The 18,789-nt window shown below is 35.7% G+C and overlaps 1 protein-coding gene across 4 annotated transcripts in view; it reads right to left on the bottom strand.

Moving 5' to 3' along the window:
- The window catches only part of LOC150095855 (uncharacterized), a 335,373-nt gene that overhangs the window by 85,728 nt on the left and 230,856 nt on the right, over nucleotides 1–18,789 (bottom strand). For all 4 annotated transcript variants that reach the window (XM_090409305.1, XM_090409302.1, XM_090409303.1 and 1 more), the window contains exons 2-3: nucleotides 7,561–7,619; nucleotides 2,364–2,470 (exon numbers count right to left, since the gene is read on the bottom strand). In XM_090409305.1, coding sequence (XP_090265431.1) covers nucleotides 2,364–2,470; nucleotides 7,561–7,619 — 166 coding nt within the window. The remainder of the gene's footprint in view (nucleotides 1–2,363; nucleotides 2,471–7,560; nucleotides 7,620–18,789) is intronic.

Here is an 18,789-nt window from a genome sequence, read left to right as displayed (position 1 = left end):
TTATTCTAAAATTGGACGGATATGCAAAGTACCGTCCTGGATGGCACAAGACACTTATTTGGAGGCTGAGGAAGCTGGAAATGTGACGTTTAAGCCAGAAGACTAGCCATAAATGTCGGCCAAAGAAGAGATCTTATCCAATGATGTCCGTATTATTCAAAGACAAGATGTTTATTTATGGACCCACGAAAGGTTATAAGCTTACAATATATTAATACCGAGGTTGAGATAAAGGTTTATTTTTTTTCGAAAAAAATTAAGTTATGCAAACATCTTACTCTACGAGATCAAACATGGCACTTTTTCGAGCCATTTCAGTCCTCCAATAAAATAAGCGAGCATTAGTATTACGAAAATAAAATTTGTTTACAACCCAGTGGCAGTAACAAACAGCCCATGACAGGACTTGAAGCTTAGCCGCAGCCTGTTGGCTGGACAACGGTTACGCTAACTAATCAGGCAACCAGACTGGCAATAATTAATATATTTGACGGATTTAAAAAAAGCCGATTACGACGGAATCGATTTGATCTTATACAAAAAAATAATCTCAGAATCAAATAGAGCGATTCTACGGAAAAAGAATAACGTAAAATGATGTGCATCTGTTTAGGTAATTCTGTGGTGCAAGAACCATAAAAAAACTATGTAAAAAAACTATGCAGTTAGTAGTGTGGATCAGCGTAACAGTTCGACAGCAGCCATACCTTTCTCAGAACACAACTTATCCGCAATGTGCTCATTCTTTCCAAGCTTTGTGAGCAACTGTCCGTAACCTTTTGTCCAACAATGCCAGTTGTCATGGAAACGATTCGTAATGTCCCTGAATCTGAATTAGGTCAGGTTATCAGAGCCACACCTGCGTTTAATGGGTAACATGTATTTAACCGAAACCCCTCCCTGTGCTTATGTAAACATGTTGTCCGTGTGTACCGAGTGACCAAATTACTTACTATTCGTAACAAAAGTACGGCGAAGTAAAACTTACTACGAAACACGGAGAACATTATTGGATAAAAGTTATTGCAGAGCTATTTTATTAAGCTATTCAAATAGCTATTTCTCAATATATAACTGCTTCTCCAATGTAGCATCATCTTACATAACTTATGAATAAATTTTTTTTAGATATTTAAATACATATACATATGTGCAATGCATGAAAAGAGGGGCAAGAGAGAGAGAGATTTTAATAATTGCTTCACATACTAAGCTTTAGACCTGCCGATTTTTTGACGTTGTTTACCTATGCAAAGTACGAATTAGAAACCTCTCAAGGATAAATGGCTATTTTTTAATTATTGTAGTCAAATATTTCGAGTGATGCAAAGCATTCCTCAGTGTCATTAAACTCCGAAATCTGCGAGACGTGCTTGTAATTCCCACAAAACAATTACTGTTTTGGGTTTAACACACTTCTTTCATTTATCGCATCCGTTCACAAAATTTTCAAATTTTGTAAATGAAAATTTGCTTAATTCATTAGGTGATATTTATCTCAGCAATTACAAATTTAAGTCAATTCTGACAATTTATAAAAATATAAACGCATTTATGAAATGTTCCTCTTATATTTTCTCTATGTACCGAGTAAATAAATAATATGCAAGTTAAGCGTATATGGCAAAGGCAGTATTTGCCAATGTTTAAACGTATTCATCTTAAGTCAATTTTTTGCTACAGGATTATTCCTCTATGAAAGCACACCGTATTCTCGAGTTCCCATTGATGAATATACGATATTCATCTCCATCTACAGAGCGATACTTGAATTATGAGCGAAATGACATTTCACTTTTTAATACAGAATACAATGACAGAAGTGAAATGAACGACCAGGATTGTATATATAAGAATGTTAAAAGGGTAGAGATGCTGAGAATAGCAAAATAACTGATGCTGTGATATTACACAGGAAATAAGTGAATACGATGGTTGTAAGTTGGTAATCATTTTGAAAGTTTTCAGTAAGGCAGGATATTAAAAGCATTGACGAAACGGCAGTAAATGCAAGGTGAGCCGAATGAGCTCAAGAGAACTTAGTTGCAAGTTTCCGATGAACTGTATTTCTACTCCCCCTCCTCTTGCTTAGTAGTGATAAATGGGGGGGGGGGGGGGGAAGGAGAATAAATTTACACTGAAAACTTCCCTCCCGCGGCTTAGTGTAGCGATTTTTTTTTTTTTTGCAGTACGCACTTATTTTCAGTAGAAAAATGTTAATTTTAATTTAAATAAAAAATAATTATCGAATAAAACCGAATAGCTAGCATTTGCTTTAGACTAAATGCACACAATATGGTAGTTTTAGTTTCAAAAAAAATCTTTAAGAGAATAGTTAAGTGTAATCAGTTAACGTAATTTACCTTAACCGATTTTCGAAATGCCTTATTGAGATACTTCTGTGTAGTTGAAAGACTGGATACTGAAGACGCGGTAGTACAACCTCCGTCACCAGGGGTTCAGCTACCACCTGAAATTAAAGAAATTGAAAAATGGTAAAAACAGGTTGGTAATATTGAAAATGAAATAGAATTTCTTTTCTTTAAGATGCAATAAATCCTAATTAGCACTTATGTAAGATAATTAATGACTAAATTCTCTGAATATTAAAACACTAATGGTTTTATTAGCTTTTTGTTTGTAGAAATAAAGGGTCCGTTTCACAATCCTTTTATTTTCAAAAATCTGATACATTTATGGACAAGATGCCACTCTCCTGGGCACACTTACCTCGAATTTGAATATTTTCTGTTGCTCTCAGCCGACGTTCTTGCACTTCTATTAAAATCTAAGAAAAAAAAATCAACTGCCAATCTTGTGGTTTATTTAAAAAAAAATCTCAGGGCACCCCCAGCTACATTTTTTACTTGTCCGCAGCCACAAAAATGGAGACAAATGAACGTTGCTGAGTTGTCGGATCATTTATAACGGAATAACATACATGTCCATCCGACAAATTAGAAAAGCCCGGGTTTAACAAAGAAAAGTCATCCAAACTTACATGCTAAAACAGACGTGTTTACGTACTTTAAATTTTAAGAACTTTCGAAGAATGATCTCTCGGGGCTTTTTATTGCGGACTATAATCCTGATTTTTCCCAAAAGGCAAGCAGAAATCCGGATTCTTTTCAATGATAATTTTGCACGAACGAGGTTGTACAACTTATTAGTTTAGCCGAGAAGTAGAAAGTTAAAGAAAAAACAAAGTACTTACATGTATTATTAAGAGAGACTTCCAGGGAGTCAGAGACTCATCGAGGGAAGCCACATACTATACACACCAGATATTATACTTATTCTTGAATTCATTCACACTGCTTGCACTCACAACATCCAAACGCAATTCATTCCAACCACGCACAACCCTCTGAGAGAAAAATCTAGCCCTCATACCCTTCTTAGTGGCATTCATTCTCAGCTTCCAAAGATGCGGTCTTGGCCTTTCCCGACCCTCCATAAAATGGAAAATTACATCAACTGTATGGCCCTTTCAGAAGTTTCTAAGTCTCAATCTTATCATCGCTCTTTCTCCTGTTTGCTGGTGTCTGCAGTCTACAAATTCTCAATCTGTCTTCATAATCAGTATTCCGCAATCATTTTAACACTCTCCTTTGTACTCTCTTCAATATATCAGGAGGCCAGACCTACTCATAATAGTCCAAGCGAGGTCTTATCAAGGCCTTATAAAGAGGCAAAATAATATCCTTATCTTTACATGTGAACGTTCAGCATTGCAATTATCTTTTGAGTTGTATTTGCAATCTTTGCCACATGGCCCCTAAACTTCAACTTCCTATCTATTAACACTCCAAGATCCCTAGCCTCACCAGTTTCTTCTAGCCTAATCCCACCAATATAATACGATATTGAATATCTAATCATGCCAAAGTGAATGACTTTACATTTACTCAATTGAACTGATACCAATTTTCCCATGCCTACAATTCCAACCTATTCAAATCATTTTGCAAGTACTGCATATCAGCAGCATTCCTGATTACCCTACCTATCTTTGCATCATCAGCAAATAACTGTATATCGCTTGTCAAATCCTTCCCAATATCATTAATATACAGATTAAACAGTGTACCACGCAGTGATCCTTGTGGTACACCACTTGTTACCTTAAACATTGCACTCTCAGATCCCCATATACCACTTTTTGATATCTATCAGTCACCCATCTTCTTATCAATGCTAATATTGTATAACCCAAACCCATTTTCTCCAATTTATGTAACAGTCTAACATGCTGCATTCTGTCAAAAGCCTCAGCAAAAACAAAAGTATCATGATGTATCCATTACTCTTGTCTAGTTCAATGGTAACATTGTTATAGAATGTGAGCGAGTTGCTAAAACATGACTTTCCTTTAGTAAACCCATGCTGTTCATTGCAAAGTAGACTTACTGTCAACCCATTTCTGAATGCGAGCCATAACCAATATTTCTAAAATCTTCACCACCACTCCTGAGATACTAATAATTGGTCGATAGTTGGATATATTGGCCTTTGCACCACCCTTGTGTATTACCATACATTCCTGCGGAATCCTCTGTTCTGAGACTCATTAAATAGCCTAGTGAAAGGAATGGCTAGTTCAGCTGAACACTCTTTTAGCACATATGCTGATATTCCATCAGTGATTTATTCAATTCATTATTCAATTCATGCAACAGCTCTAATACCTCGGCCTCACACACCTGATTTTCTTTATCTAGTGAAGAGGTAACAGTGAGCTCAATGTTGCGTTCCCAATGTTGATAGGTTTTAACAAAATGGGCACTCATTAACTGAACAACGTCTTCTGCATCTGTAACCCTCACGCCATCTAGATTTAGAAGAATTATTCTTTCTTTTACTTGCAGCATATCGATAGTATTCTTGTGGGTGGTCTTTACCACGCAGGGCAAGTTTCTTTTCATACTCAGACTTTGCTTTCCGTACAACAGTTGCGACTATTCTAGTCTGCTGCTTAGAACGTTCATAACGGACACCATCCTTGTGCAAACGGTATTCCTTCCACATTGTCCTTTTCTTACAAATCTCTTACTAAGATTACACATCCATTTGAATCCTACTCTTTTTATTCTTCGAACTCTCAGGAAACATTCTGATATCGCATCATTTAAGTATTGTTTAAATGCTTCCCATGCACTGTCGAAATTCTTTCCATCCAGCAACCAATCCCATTCCACTGAACTCAGTATACTCCTCAGTTGGTTAAAATTTTCTGCTTTGTACTTCAGCATGTAACCTTTTCTGAATGGAACATTCAGGGCCGCGCCAACCCGAGGGCACACCGCATCCGGGCGACAACACTGAATAATATAATATTAATAACCCTTACGTTTAGATGTCAGACGGGCGACCGATAAAAGTTTGCACTCGGGCGGCAAATATCCTTGGCGCGCTCCTGGGAACATTCATAAACTTAGTCACTTCCCAAGTGAGTACCACATGATCATTGTCACCAACCGGAGGCAGAATAGTTAGATCTTTAACTGAAATGCCCTCTGACACTATAATCAAATCTAATACTCTTTGCCCTCGAGTTCCTTCTGTCACATGCTGCTTGAGGAAGTTGTCATGCAACAGCTCAATAAATGCATTTATTCTTCTTATGAGATTCTACTGCTACCCAATCAATATTCGGATAATTAAAGTCCCCCATTATGATTACACTTTTCGCGCTCATGTTTTGTATTTGGTGATGCATTTCTTCATCACTAACAACCGATCCACCAGGTCTGTAACAACACCCCACTGTGTAATCAGTCGTTAGATGTCACCTCACACCAAATGGCTTCAAACTCAGTGCCAAATGAAATATTGTTAGTAGTAGTACTACAATCATAGGTTTCAACCCTAACTGGATTCAAGTCATCCGATATCATTAGTAGCATACCCCCTACTCTCATATCCTCTCCATTCTTCCTAAAAATACTGTACTCTTGACACTCGATACCACTTAGGTGTGATTCTGATGGCCAGGTCTCACTAATACCTACAATCTGAGGTATTAGTGAGAGAAACTATCCATTTGTTTCTGATACTCCTAGCATTCGTGTACAGACATAATAATTACCTGTTTGTTCTTTTGTATTGTCTTCTCTGCAGTCTGCTTGACACAGTTGGACAACTTGCAGATCTCTATTCTCTAATGCATTACACATGTAGACATCTTTGCACACATTTTATGGGTCCGAGCCGGATGAACACAAACCCGAAATCGTTCTCTCCTGGTCAACATTTCCATGACAAAGCTCATTCGCGTCATTAACACGGTCATATAACATTGTCGCTCTTACACTCGCATTCAAACCATTCTTTATAATTTAGTTTCCCTTAATCTCTGTGTCAGGTCTCATACCAGTTATTAGTTTTTCCAGACTCCTGATACCAAAACCCATTTAGGTGTAAGCTGTCCCTCTTATACAAATCTAATCTTCCCTCAAGCTCACTCCATACACCCAAAAACTCGCATACATTCCTTTTACACAGCCTACGCATCGAATCGTTTGCCATCATAGCAGTTCTTTATTAATTTTTATCATAGCGAGGTAAAATACTGACGATTTTCACTTTTTCAATCTCGCTTCTTCAAACAATCCTTTCATGTCCTCTCTCATACTTATCGTCAGTTAAGTCGTTAGTACCTACTACAACTACGATTTCATTTTATTTTCTGTTTTTGCATTGCTTGTGTTATATTTTTAATTTTCGCTCCAGGAAAACTCGATATTATAACTCTCTTCATCTATAGCATGTTTTATTATAGAGCCACCATACTACCAAATAACTTCTTTCTTTTTACTAACGACGTCACTTCTTTGTTTACTTGATTTGTTTCTTATTTTCCTGTTCATTTTTCTTTTTCTCCCTATGCTCATTTAAACGCCTCTCAACTTTCTGCAATTCCCGCGTCGTCTCTCTCTCTCTCTGATGATCTGCTTCAACTTTGCTATTTCGGCGGTTGATTTATTTTCATTAACCTCATCCACGTGTAGAATAACCTCGTTAGCAGGGCTAATCTTGTTCTCGAAAGTGGTGCTCTTTTTTTTTTTTTTTTTTTTTTTAAGCATTACCTTTCTTGCCTAGTTTAAACGTATACTAAATATTGAAATATCTTAATAAAAATGTGATAAAATACCAAATACATTATAAAACACTAAAATCTACACTAAGATACTACAAACTAATTTTCTAAGGGAAAACACAATAAAAACAGACAAAAATCAACTTTACAGCACTAAATTTCAATTTTATTTGAATACTTCTGAAGATTTTAGTATAATCAATTGCTTAACACACTGGTAGAATGTTATGATTTATCGAAGATACAGTTGAGTGGCGTTTCAGCAAAATATTTCGGACCGCATAAAATGAGATCAAGGGCGACTATGAGATCGGCTGCAGTTTAATTTTCACACCACTTATTGCACACGCCAATAACATTGTATGCGAAAATGACCCCCCTCCCAACCCCCATCAAGTCATAATGCAATCGTATAATGCATGATCTTAAAAAATAAAGCTATATAATTAAAAATTACTTACCGTGATTGCTTCAGCTAAGGCTCCTTGGCACAAAATCTCCAATGGCAGATCATAATCATCTGTAAAATATATTAAAAGCGATAATGTAGTAAAGAAAAAGAAAATTGTCCAGTAAGATATGGAAAAAAGTTAATTAGGCACTTACTAAATTTACTTGGTTCCAGGAATATAACTTAAGCGTAATTAATGTCGGTCCGCGCGGTTAGCCTAGTGGCTTTGCGCTTCGCAACCATATGACTGGGGAAGGAGCGTCCTAGGTTCGATTCCCGTCGACGACGTGAGGAGCTGAAGGATCTTCCTCAGCCATAGCCAAGTCAGCCGGTCTTGGGCGTGGACAGCAGGGTTTTTTCGGCCAGTTTATCTGGCGGTTTTCATCCCGCAAGCAGGCAAACCGGCCCCGTGAACACACAGGGATACAGCCAGGAATACTTCGAGGCACAGGGGCGACCATTCTATCCTCGTATTTCGGTTACGAAATCTAAGTATGCTTGGAGGGTTGTGGGCATAAAGGCCTGTTAAAGCCATTCAGATAGGTAGGTAGTAGTTAATGTCGACATGGTGTGTAGGTTACTAAACATCTTCTTACGAAAGCAGTACATCTATAGTATATTAGTAACGGGGGTGGGCTAAGAATTCTCCCCCCAATTATATATATGGGCCTGTTGGTTGGAGAGTGGATACACGAACCACTTGGCCAACCAGCAAGGTTTCTCAATAACGTGTAAATCAGAAGTTGTGATTCACACGTTGAGAAATAAACTGGAACGTGAAACTGTCAACTTGCAAACCGGGCAGGAAATTTCATATTCCATATTAAACAAATAAAAGCATTGTTATATATGGGGGAAGAATCTACTATTTATAATTTCTCGGAGAAATGATCAGCTGCGATGGCTTTGAAGAGAAAAAAATCAAGTTATATAATTTATGGACAGGCCCTTAGAAAAAGATAAGATTCATACAGAAAAGTAAACAACCAGAAAGATAAACTAGTTCCGGATTTTAATTAAATAAACAGCAACCCAAATTAGTAAAAAACGAAAAAAGAAAATTATTAAATTCCATGCAAACGTTTATTTTCACTTCCACTACATAATCATAGAAAATGAATTTTTTTTTTATCAGATGTTAATGACCCTAAAAAATTTTCTATACAGACGAATTAAATTTCTATAAAGTTTTTCATCTGTATCACAACTAAAAGACAGCTTTTATACAATGGTGCAATTCTGGGAGTCTGATCACACGATGATATGGAGGGACGGGGGGGGGAGAAACCTTTGATTAAAAGGTCTGGTTCGGTTCATGAAGATTATTCACTGAAAAAAAAAAAATTGGTTTAGTTCGTTTCTCAATGTCGTTAAAAACAACGACACGAAACACGTTTTGCTCCCTCTCACAATCAGAAATACAGAGGAGAATATAATTATGACAATAACTCAACCTTAGTGTTTTAGAGGAGTGGTCAGAGAAAAAACTAAAAAAAAAGTATTAGCATATAATACTTTTGAGGCCTTGTGGCGAGAGAGGGATCTTTACGCCAACCGTAAATCGATAAATGAATTCTCTGACTTCTATAGTGTTGGGAGTAATTCACTAAGTTCAGTACTGTAACGGATTACTGGATTAAGAAAAAAGTTCTCTGAAATAGTTTATTCAGATCAACTTATTAATAATTATGTTTATTAACTTATTCTCATGCTCATATGTTAAAAGCCATTAAGCAAAGTTTGATAACAAGGAAGTTCATGATTGTAACTATGATATCTGACAGCTGGTCTCTTGGTCTCCTGTTTCTAAATAACTTAATAAAATTACAAGCTGAACAACATATGGGAATCCCAACTCTAATAATTCCTCCATTCTTGGCGAATCTTCTCTGAATACTTACGATTCTCTTCACAAGTCATGAACCGAAATCAATACAGGCATGAATAGTAGCTTGCATCAATCGACTAATTAAACCTATAATTTGCTGAGCTTTACTACTGAACATGTGACACACCCACGAAACGTTGGCCTATAGTATACGTTAATACCATAGGTGGGAAAGGAATTTTATTACCTTTTTTATATTTTTATTTATCTTTTGCATAATACGGACACTCCGATCTACAGATACCAAACAATGGATTTTTTCAAACCATTTCAGAAGTCCAATGGATTTCATTAGTATCACATACAGGTCGGCATGTGATACAAGATGATTTGCACATTTTAAAACGAGCACTGTAAGTAGAATCTAACTCACTCAAACAAGGAATCTTGCTTATTAGAATCCTCCTCCTCCTATTCTCGGTTCATCTACCTACCGAAAACTAGCTAAGCTGATATGACCTAAGAATTATGTCAAGAATTATTTATTCCGATGTTTCCCACTGAATGCCAGAAAACTCCTAATCTATGTACCCACGCTTACTTTAGGCTTCTACTAAATTATCTATTTCAATCTATTAATGTATTTATAGCAGCCAGCCACAACGCTATTTTTAAGTCTGCCTGGTTGGCCGAGTGGTTAAAGCATTCGATCTCCAGCCAAGAGCATAGATATTTGCGATTGTCCTACTAACCACATGTACTGCTGTGACCTGTGTCCTAGCGCAGTATGATCTTTAATGTCGTTGTGCCATAAAAAAACTTTCAGTTAAACTTAGCCATTCGCGTATTCTGCATTATCTAGTCCGAGAAGACCCAAATAAACTGCTGTGACTGCCCCACCCAAAGTTAATAGTTACAATGCACTATTTATTCTGCTTAAATTCACCTATATGTAAGCGATGTTTACGAAATGAATATGACTGAAGTTGAGCAGTTTGATTTGTGAGCGTCTGCAATATCTCACTTTCTCTGGGAGAATCTTAAATTGCGGCTACTCATCTCAGCTTTCCCAGTTACATTCCGACTTTTTTCGTTTGAAAGATGTTTGTGCATATAGTACATACCATGCCTCAGAGTATGTAATTTAGAATTTTAATCTTATTTGGCTGAACCCCCCCCCCCCACCTCTCTAACGAGATTCATTTGCTGTCTTTGTCGCTCTCTCAATGGCACTGATCATCCTTATTTTTCTTTTACTTCTTTTCCTTAAATGCCGATGTATTACAATATTTTCCTAACAGTAAAGCCATCTTCGTTGACTTTAATGCTCAACGTCTATAGACTATCCTTCTCTAAATGCACAAACAACCAAGCTGGCACAGATCATGACATTTATTATTATCAATTATCTTACAAATTTCACATCAGTTCCATCCACTGTCCACACTTTCTCATCAGCGACAGAAATACCCTGTGAATGTAGTTTGCCTTAAGTAATTTAGACCAAATCCAGTGCTAATCTCTTAACATGTTCATTGCCAATCACGCGATATTGCGTGATGCGAGTTCACGCCAAACGGCCGATCATGCGTTATCGCGTGGACGTCGCTAACTAAATAAAAAAATAAAAAAAATTTGGCCACCACACGAAATTCCAATTTTCAGCTTGGAAATGAAAGTGTTAAACAAGAGCAACACCCAGAAAGCCACTCTTACCTTGAGTATCTGAGATGACCAATATGCCTAGTAAGATGAACTTCGTAACTTCTATGCCTCTTTCTTTTGGTTGATTTACTGCTTTCGGCCTTCCAACCTGAACGTATATGTTCGGGTTGGTAATTAGATACCAAAAATCTCATCCTGATGGCATTTCTCCTATGGTTCTGACGGTGTGCATTCCAGAATGCCTCTGGAGTGCAGACAGTCAGAACCATTTATGTTACATACTCATGGTGAGAGTGGCTTTCTGGGTATTGCTCTTGTCCAAGAGCACTGGATTTGGTCTAAATTACTTAAGGCAAACTATATTCACACGGTATTACTGTCGCTAATGAGAAAGTGTGGACAGTGGATGGATCTGATACTCTGGTGAGCATGTGAAATTTTTTTTATGCTGTCTAATTCCACTGGTGTCGATCCTACAGCTTGGAAATTAGGATATGTACAAGTGATTTCGGTCTTTCTCTCACACATCAATTCTCTACAAAGTAATGGAGAGAACCATTAACACTCAATTCCATCACTACCAGGAAGGCTCTCAACTAATAATAATCATCGTCAGTATGGATTTGCCACTGTCGATTAATAGAATATGCCTGCCTATGTCACACATCTTTGGATATATTCTATAGAAACGTTTGACGAATACGAATCAAGTGGTTCCTCTTGATATTTACAAGAATTTTGACTGGGTCTGGCAGAAAGGCCTATTAAGCTCTCATCATTTGACTTGTTCCCCGACTTCTGCAAATGGTTCGCCAGCTGGATACACATTTGATGAATGATTCCTATATCTTCTAAATTTGCAACCAATGCAAGAGCTCCACAGCTTTGTTATCTCACCCACCCTTTTACTCCAATATATCAAAGGTCTACTCCAGTTGACCGCCAACGAAATATATAGTTTTAATGATGACGACACACTGCATTCCCATTACTTTATCATTCGTCAAACCATCTCAACCTCCGAAACATAAACCTTCATTATCCTAAATTCCGACCTCCAAACCATTCTTTACTGGGGTTTGAATAACCGTAATCATTTTAATGCCAGCAAATCACAATCTGGCTTTATTTAGTAAACGAAAAGTTCTTCGCTTTCTTTCGACATCTTCAAAGTCTATAAATAGAGTTATTCTTATCACAATTCTATTCACTAGCGACACTAATATGAAATCACTATTGGTATAGACATTACAATTATTGCCTCCTCGGCATAAAAAAATCAGGAATTCTTTGGATGAATTCCTTCAAGGTATTTTACTTTCGAACAGGTATTAATTTTATATATATCACAAATCCGGCCAACCTAGGAGTACTGTTCTCACATTTGGGTTAGTGTCCCTAAAGCTCTCTCAAAATACCTGTTCAGTCCCGAAAAGAGCAATTACTTGCATGGTTACTGTTCATTTTAGTTACCTCACTGTCTACTAAATTCGTTAAAACGTGTAAGCTAACGCTCAACATCCCTTCACAGTCCAACACCAAACTCAAAGAAAAATTCCTCCTCTTTGTTCAGTTCTTTCTATTGCTGCCTATAGTCTCACCTCTTATGTGCTTTCAAGGAATGCAATGCACAGGTCTTGCAATGAAACATGAACTTCTTACTCAACTTTGCCCAATCAGTACTAACAAATTCCAGGTCGACGAATCAACATCTTGTATATATGGTATCAACATAATTTATATAAATTAATTCGTGCAGTAAATGAAAGTTTGATTTGAAACAAACTATTTGATTCATAAATTAGTTCATATGATTAATTTTGGAAACCATCCTTTGAGCTAATCGGTCACGAATTCTCTACTCGCTATGAAGTATGGTTTCTATAAATGTTATTTCGTAACAAACTTTTTAGAAAGTACTCAACACATGCCAATTGTAGTACATCGTTATTTAAAATCAGGAGATTATTCAAGCTAAAAATCTGGCAATAAAAATGTGAATTTTCTGTGGCAAAAAATCTTTGAAATAGAAATATTTCATTAACTTAGGCCAAATTACTGCTTAATATTATACCACCGTGTCAACAAGAATGCAGTCGAAACTATAAAACTATTTACGAAGCAATTTTCACATGCGATGCTACCTGGTCTAATTTCAGTATTGTTATGCTCAAGTATTTCGTTTTTTTTTTTTTTACAAATATTATATCTAAGTGATGGAAACGAGGGCATTTTATGCATTTACCTGTATCTGATGCCTCTTTCTTTAACTGAATAAATATCCACAATAACGCCTCTTAACTACCGCGTGAAAGTAAAATACTATGGTGCATTGCACTTCCATCGAAAAGGGTGGCAAATAGCATAATAACGGATGGGCATCGTTCTAAACATCGGTGTAAAAGAGTTACGTAACTACATTACAATCTATTATGGCGATGACAAGAATTATAAAATACTTCCCTTTTCACTGTAGACAAAGTATTATAGTCTACATCACTATAGTGGTGACAAGTCAAACATAAATTAATGTTACTGTCACTAAGTAGACTGTAATATAGTAACAAAAGAATTAGACAACCACAGAGCTAGAAATTCAAGATTTTAAGAAATTCTTGCAAGCCATTCACGACACATGCAATTTTATTTATTTCCAATGGCTATGTTAATTAAAAATGTGGGTACTTGGAAGAATAGCACGTGCATGTATTTATTTAAGTCGAAATATTAAGAGGGATAAATATACTTATTTGACAGCAGAAGTACTCAAAATAATTGGGTTGCGCTGATTTTCGAAATGGAAGTAACCCTCCAGTAAAAACCCTGAAATTTTCAGAGTTCCATACGCATTGTATTCCCCATTATTTTGCTCACTCATTCGGTACATTTAAGGCTATTCTAGGTTTTGGAACACTGACCATTCGTTAATATCAAAATACGAACAAAATAACGGGAAATACTACCTGCTGACAACATCTGGCTGAAATCTGCCATGAATGCCTAACCTTTGCACTAGTACTTGCGTATTCAAATTAAATCAATCACGGTTTCGGCGCAAGAGAAATATTTTCATACACTATTTTAAAAGCGCACAGAGGTGTCGCTGTGTTTTGTAATTTCCGACGACTATGATATATCAAGAATTTTCTCCAATTTTTTGAATAAAAATCATCATATGGATCTATTACTAAATGAAATATGAAATGGGGTGCTGTGTTAAATTAAAGCTGCATACAAATAAGAAAATTAAAAGTTAAAAAAGAAGGTTAAGATGTCATATGTCTACGTTAAAATTAATTAAATAAATTAAAAACTCCCCTTATGATAAAGAATGGATTTCAATTTTGGAGATACTGGAAAGCGGAAAGAAGGAAGTTCAAAAGACATAACAGGAAGGAGATGGAAAATTTTAGAATGGCATGTAATGAAATTTAAAGAGACTATTTAGTATACTGATAAAAGGAAATAAGGAACAAAGAATGGTTATCAAACAAGATAACCATTCTTCGTTATCTTGTTTGATAACCATTAAGTCTCAGGAAATAGAAATTACCGAGAAATTTATTTAATTCTTCAGAAAAATTACAGAGAGAAAGATAACTTAGTTAAGAGATTAGCAAGATAAAATAAGAGAAATTATGCGAAGAGTATTAGTAGAAAGCTGCAGAATTAGGCCTGATACTGACAGAAGGCTAATTTCTCTCTCTCTATCATGTGCAATTAGTGAGATCGCATTTCTTTGGAATTGTGATAATCATGGATTCTTTCTATCTTTTCACTTTCCAGCACTTTATTACTAAAAATTACTTGAAATTTATTAGCAGCAATTTCTTTAGTTGTTTTAAGCATATATATATATATATATATATATATATATATATATATATATATATATATATATATATATATATATATAAAATATATATATATATATATATATATATATAAAATATATATATATATATATATATACAGGGTGTTCGGGATAAATTTGACATATTTATAATTAATTATATTTTTCTGTAAGTTACATGTATTAACACACACTTCTCTTCATTTAAAAGTTTGGACCCTTCTTCATTCATATACAAGATGTCAGAAAGGATGGATAGCTGGAACCCACCTGAATCATGGAAGAGAATAACTTGTATCATGATGATTCGTGCCCGCCATCAAAATAAGGATATTACGACTGCTGCCCAATGCTCCCTGAATACAGTAAAAACAATCAGGCATGAACTAGAGACTTGCAATGGTGACTACGAGGATGTAGCAAGAAGAAAGATCCCTAGCAGACGATCTGATTGCGTTCATACAGCAGAATTCCTCGCAAATCTGCAGGAACAGGTGTTGAAGAACCCTGGCATTGGAATTCGGGCTTTGTTCGTGGAGTTGCTAACTGTAGTCAAGCCCTGGATAACAAGGGTAGCCAATGGTAGGCCGTATGTATGGCAGCAGGATTCGGCCCCTTGCCACACCTCTGGGAAAAGTCAAAAATGGTTGTCTGAAAATTTCTATGACTTCACCAGTCCAAATGTTTGACCTCCAAACTCCCCAGACCTTAACCCCATGGATTATTTTGTATGGGGCGCAGTTGAAAAAGACACCAATCGCACTTCTAGTAATACAAAAGCCCAGTTAATGGATAAAATTAAAACAGTTTTTGCGGCTCTTCCCAGGGAGACTGTAGCATCAGCTTGTTCGAGGTTCCGAAGCAGAATTGAAGCTGTGATCGATGCTAATGGTGGTTATTTTGAGTAAATCTTGTTGATAGTATTGTAATTAACTCTGCCTGTAATGTTTTTTTGTCAATTCATTAAATTTAATAGATACAAAGAAGATTTTCTTTTTCCTTACGAAACTGTCAAATTTATCCCGAACACCCTGTATATATATATATATATATTCTTAAAACAACTAAAGAAATTGCTGCTAATAAATTTCAAGTAATTTTTAGTAATAAAGTGCTGGAAAGTGAAAAGATAGAAAGAATCCATGATTATCACAATTCCAAAGAATTGCACATGTTAGAGAGAGAAATTAGCCTTCTGTCAGTATCAGGCATGAATAGTTTGGTTTTAGAATACATAGAAGATTATACATCACATTTTAGTTTAAGGAATATGATTGAATAGAATATAGAATTTAGAACCTCTTTATACCTAAATTTTATAAATTTCGGCAAAGCGTTTCAACGGATTACCAAAGAAATATTACAGATAATTATTAGAGGGAGTGGAACTCCTTATAAATGCGTGAGAATAATAAAACGTATAAAGAAAGTAAAATTTGTGTTATTGGATATCTAACAACATCAGAATGAATTGAGATAAGGACTGATGTGAGGCAAGGTTGCGTAATGTCCAGACTATTTTTTAGCACATTGATTTATTGGATTTTGAAAAACAGTTCCAAGTATAAGGAGAAAAATAAAATGGAATCTTACATATCAACTGGAAGATCTGGATTATGCAGATAACAGTTCTAATATTCATGAAAACACACACTAATATACAAACAAAAACAGAAAACAGCCTGAAAAAGTTGAACTTAAATGCAAAAATAAAACAAAATATTCTAAACTGAACCGTAAATACCAGAAATAAATTAAAATGATCAACATACAATATAGAAGAGGGTAAACCTTAAAATACCGGGAAGGCAATTTGGATACTGAAAAAGAGAAAGTGGAACTGACATGGATATGACACAAAGACTGGCAAAAGCAGATACTGCTTTCAGAATGTTGAATAATATATGGAAATCATACAAATATCTAATAATACAAATCATAATATAACCAAAATAAATAAAGATCTTTAATAGCAATGTGAAGATCATATTATTATTATTATTATTATTATTATTATTATTATTATTATTATTATTAACAGAATACATGCCACCTCCATGGAGTTCGAAGACTCATTGTAGAAGGCCATTCTTATAATACCTGATCCAAACACGACTCATCATCACCAATACACAATCCACTGTCTGTACTTGACTATCTACCAGCCATGACAATGCATTTTTGTGTTAACTGCATCTGTTTTTTCTGGCTGATTTGTCTGTTTTGTGGGAAGTAAAATCAGAGTTTTCAGGAGAAAACCCTATTACCACTGTATGAAATCGGATAACTTGCCATCATTTCAAAAACGTTCATATAAAGATTCCCCTCGTCATTAAGAAAATTGAACTAAGGTCTTTTCAATCGAAGGATATATGTTTTGTCATTCTTTAAACTATGCTACAGAAATGTTCATAAGGAAAAGAGGAAGATATTACTAAATCTTCGAAGAATGACAATTATTTTTTAGATCTTTGATTTCTAAATTGTTACATTTCAACCTTTTAAAGCATTCCTAGCTGCATTCATCCACGTACCTTGTTCGTCTTGGTCGTTTACCCACCACTTTTTCCTAAAACTTGTTTTACCAATCCTTCACCACGCATTCTGTTTAAGTGACCGTATTATCTTAGATTAGCTCTGCTTACACTATCTTGATTATAAGCAATGTCAAGTTATTTCATGATATTTTTATTTTAATATGATTTTCCCCATTGGTGCCCTTCACATTGGCTTCTAATTCAATATCTGCGATCTCTTTGATAAAGAATTTGATAAAGTGTTTTATTTCTAAGTAAATTCGCCGATCCAGATGTTAATACTAGTTTGAACATTGCTTTGTATATTTTAGCTAATTTCTTTCATGTTCCATATGAATTTCTTAACTCTCCTATTTCCAACATACCAGCATTTGTTATTCTATCATCAGTATCCACATTTAATTTACCATTTTCATAAAACTGTGCGTAAAGGGCTAAATCGCGTAACCTGCAATACGTAGAATGCAACTGATTCTTTCCATTTTTCCTATTTTCATGTTAATCTTTTAATCGCCCACCAAATTTATTTATACGAGGATGGTCTGAAACGTTCTCGGCCTAACAATGAAAAACGAATTTATAATTTCAAAATTATTTTATTTTCCCACATAATCTCCCTTAAGACTAATACATTAATTCCAGCGATGCCCCAGTGCCATTATCCCGTCCCTGTAGTGGTTCTCAGTAAGATCTGCAAAATATCCCTCTACAGCTGCAATCACCTCTTGATTCGAAGAAAAACGCTGACCAGCGAGGAAGAGTTTTAGTTTTGGGAACAGATAGAAGCCACAGGGAGCCAAATCTGGGGAATAGGATGGATGTTCCAACAATTCATAGTGCAGACCCCTTAATTTTCCCATTGCCAAAACGCCTTTGTGGGCAGGTGCATTGTCCCGATGAAAGATGATTTTGATCCTCTGCAAACCGGTTCTTTTCTCACATATTTTTTCGTCTAGTCTGGTTAAAAGATCTGAATAATATTCCCTGGTTATTGTTTTACTCTTTTCAAGATAATTAATAAGTCATGATCCGATGCCATGATCTTTCCTGCTGATGGAACCGACTTTGTCTTTTTTGGCGCTGAACAACCGACTTCTGTCCACTGCTTTGACTGCTGTTTGGATTCTGGTGTGTAATGGTGAATCCAAGTCTCATCCAGAGTAATAAATCGACGCACAAAATCAATTTTATTCTTGTTAAAACGCTCCAAGTACTGTTCAGAGATTTTCATTCGAGTGCGTTTTTGATCTGCTGTGAGCAAGCGCAGCACCCATCTTGCGCAAAGCATTTTCATATGCAATTCTTCATGCAAAATACAGTATATCCTACATGTTCTTTTGAAATGCCTATAGTCTC

The sequence above is a fragment of the Typopeltis vanoorti genome, chromosome 19, assembly GCF_054136105.1.
Source record: "Typopeltis vanoorti isolate ZY-2024b chromosome 19, IOZ_Tvanoo_1.0, whole genome shotgun sequence".
Taxonomy (NCBI): Eukaryota; Metazoa; Arthropoda; class Arachnida; order Uropygi; family Thelyphonidae; genus Typopeltis; species Typopeltis vanoorti.
Note: the sequence above shows the minus strand (reverse complement) of the source record. Positions and strands in the feature narration are given on the sequence as shown.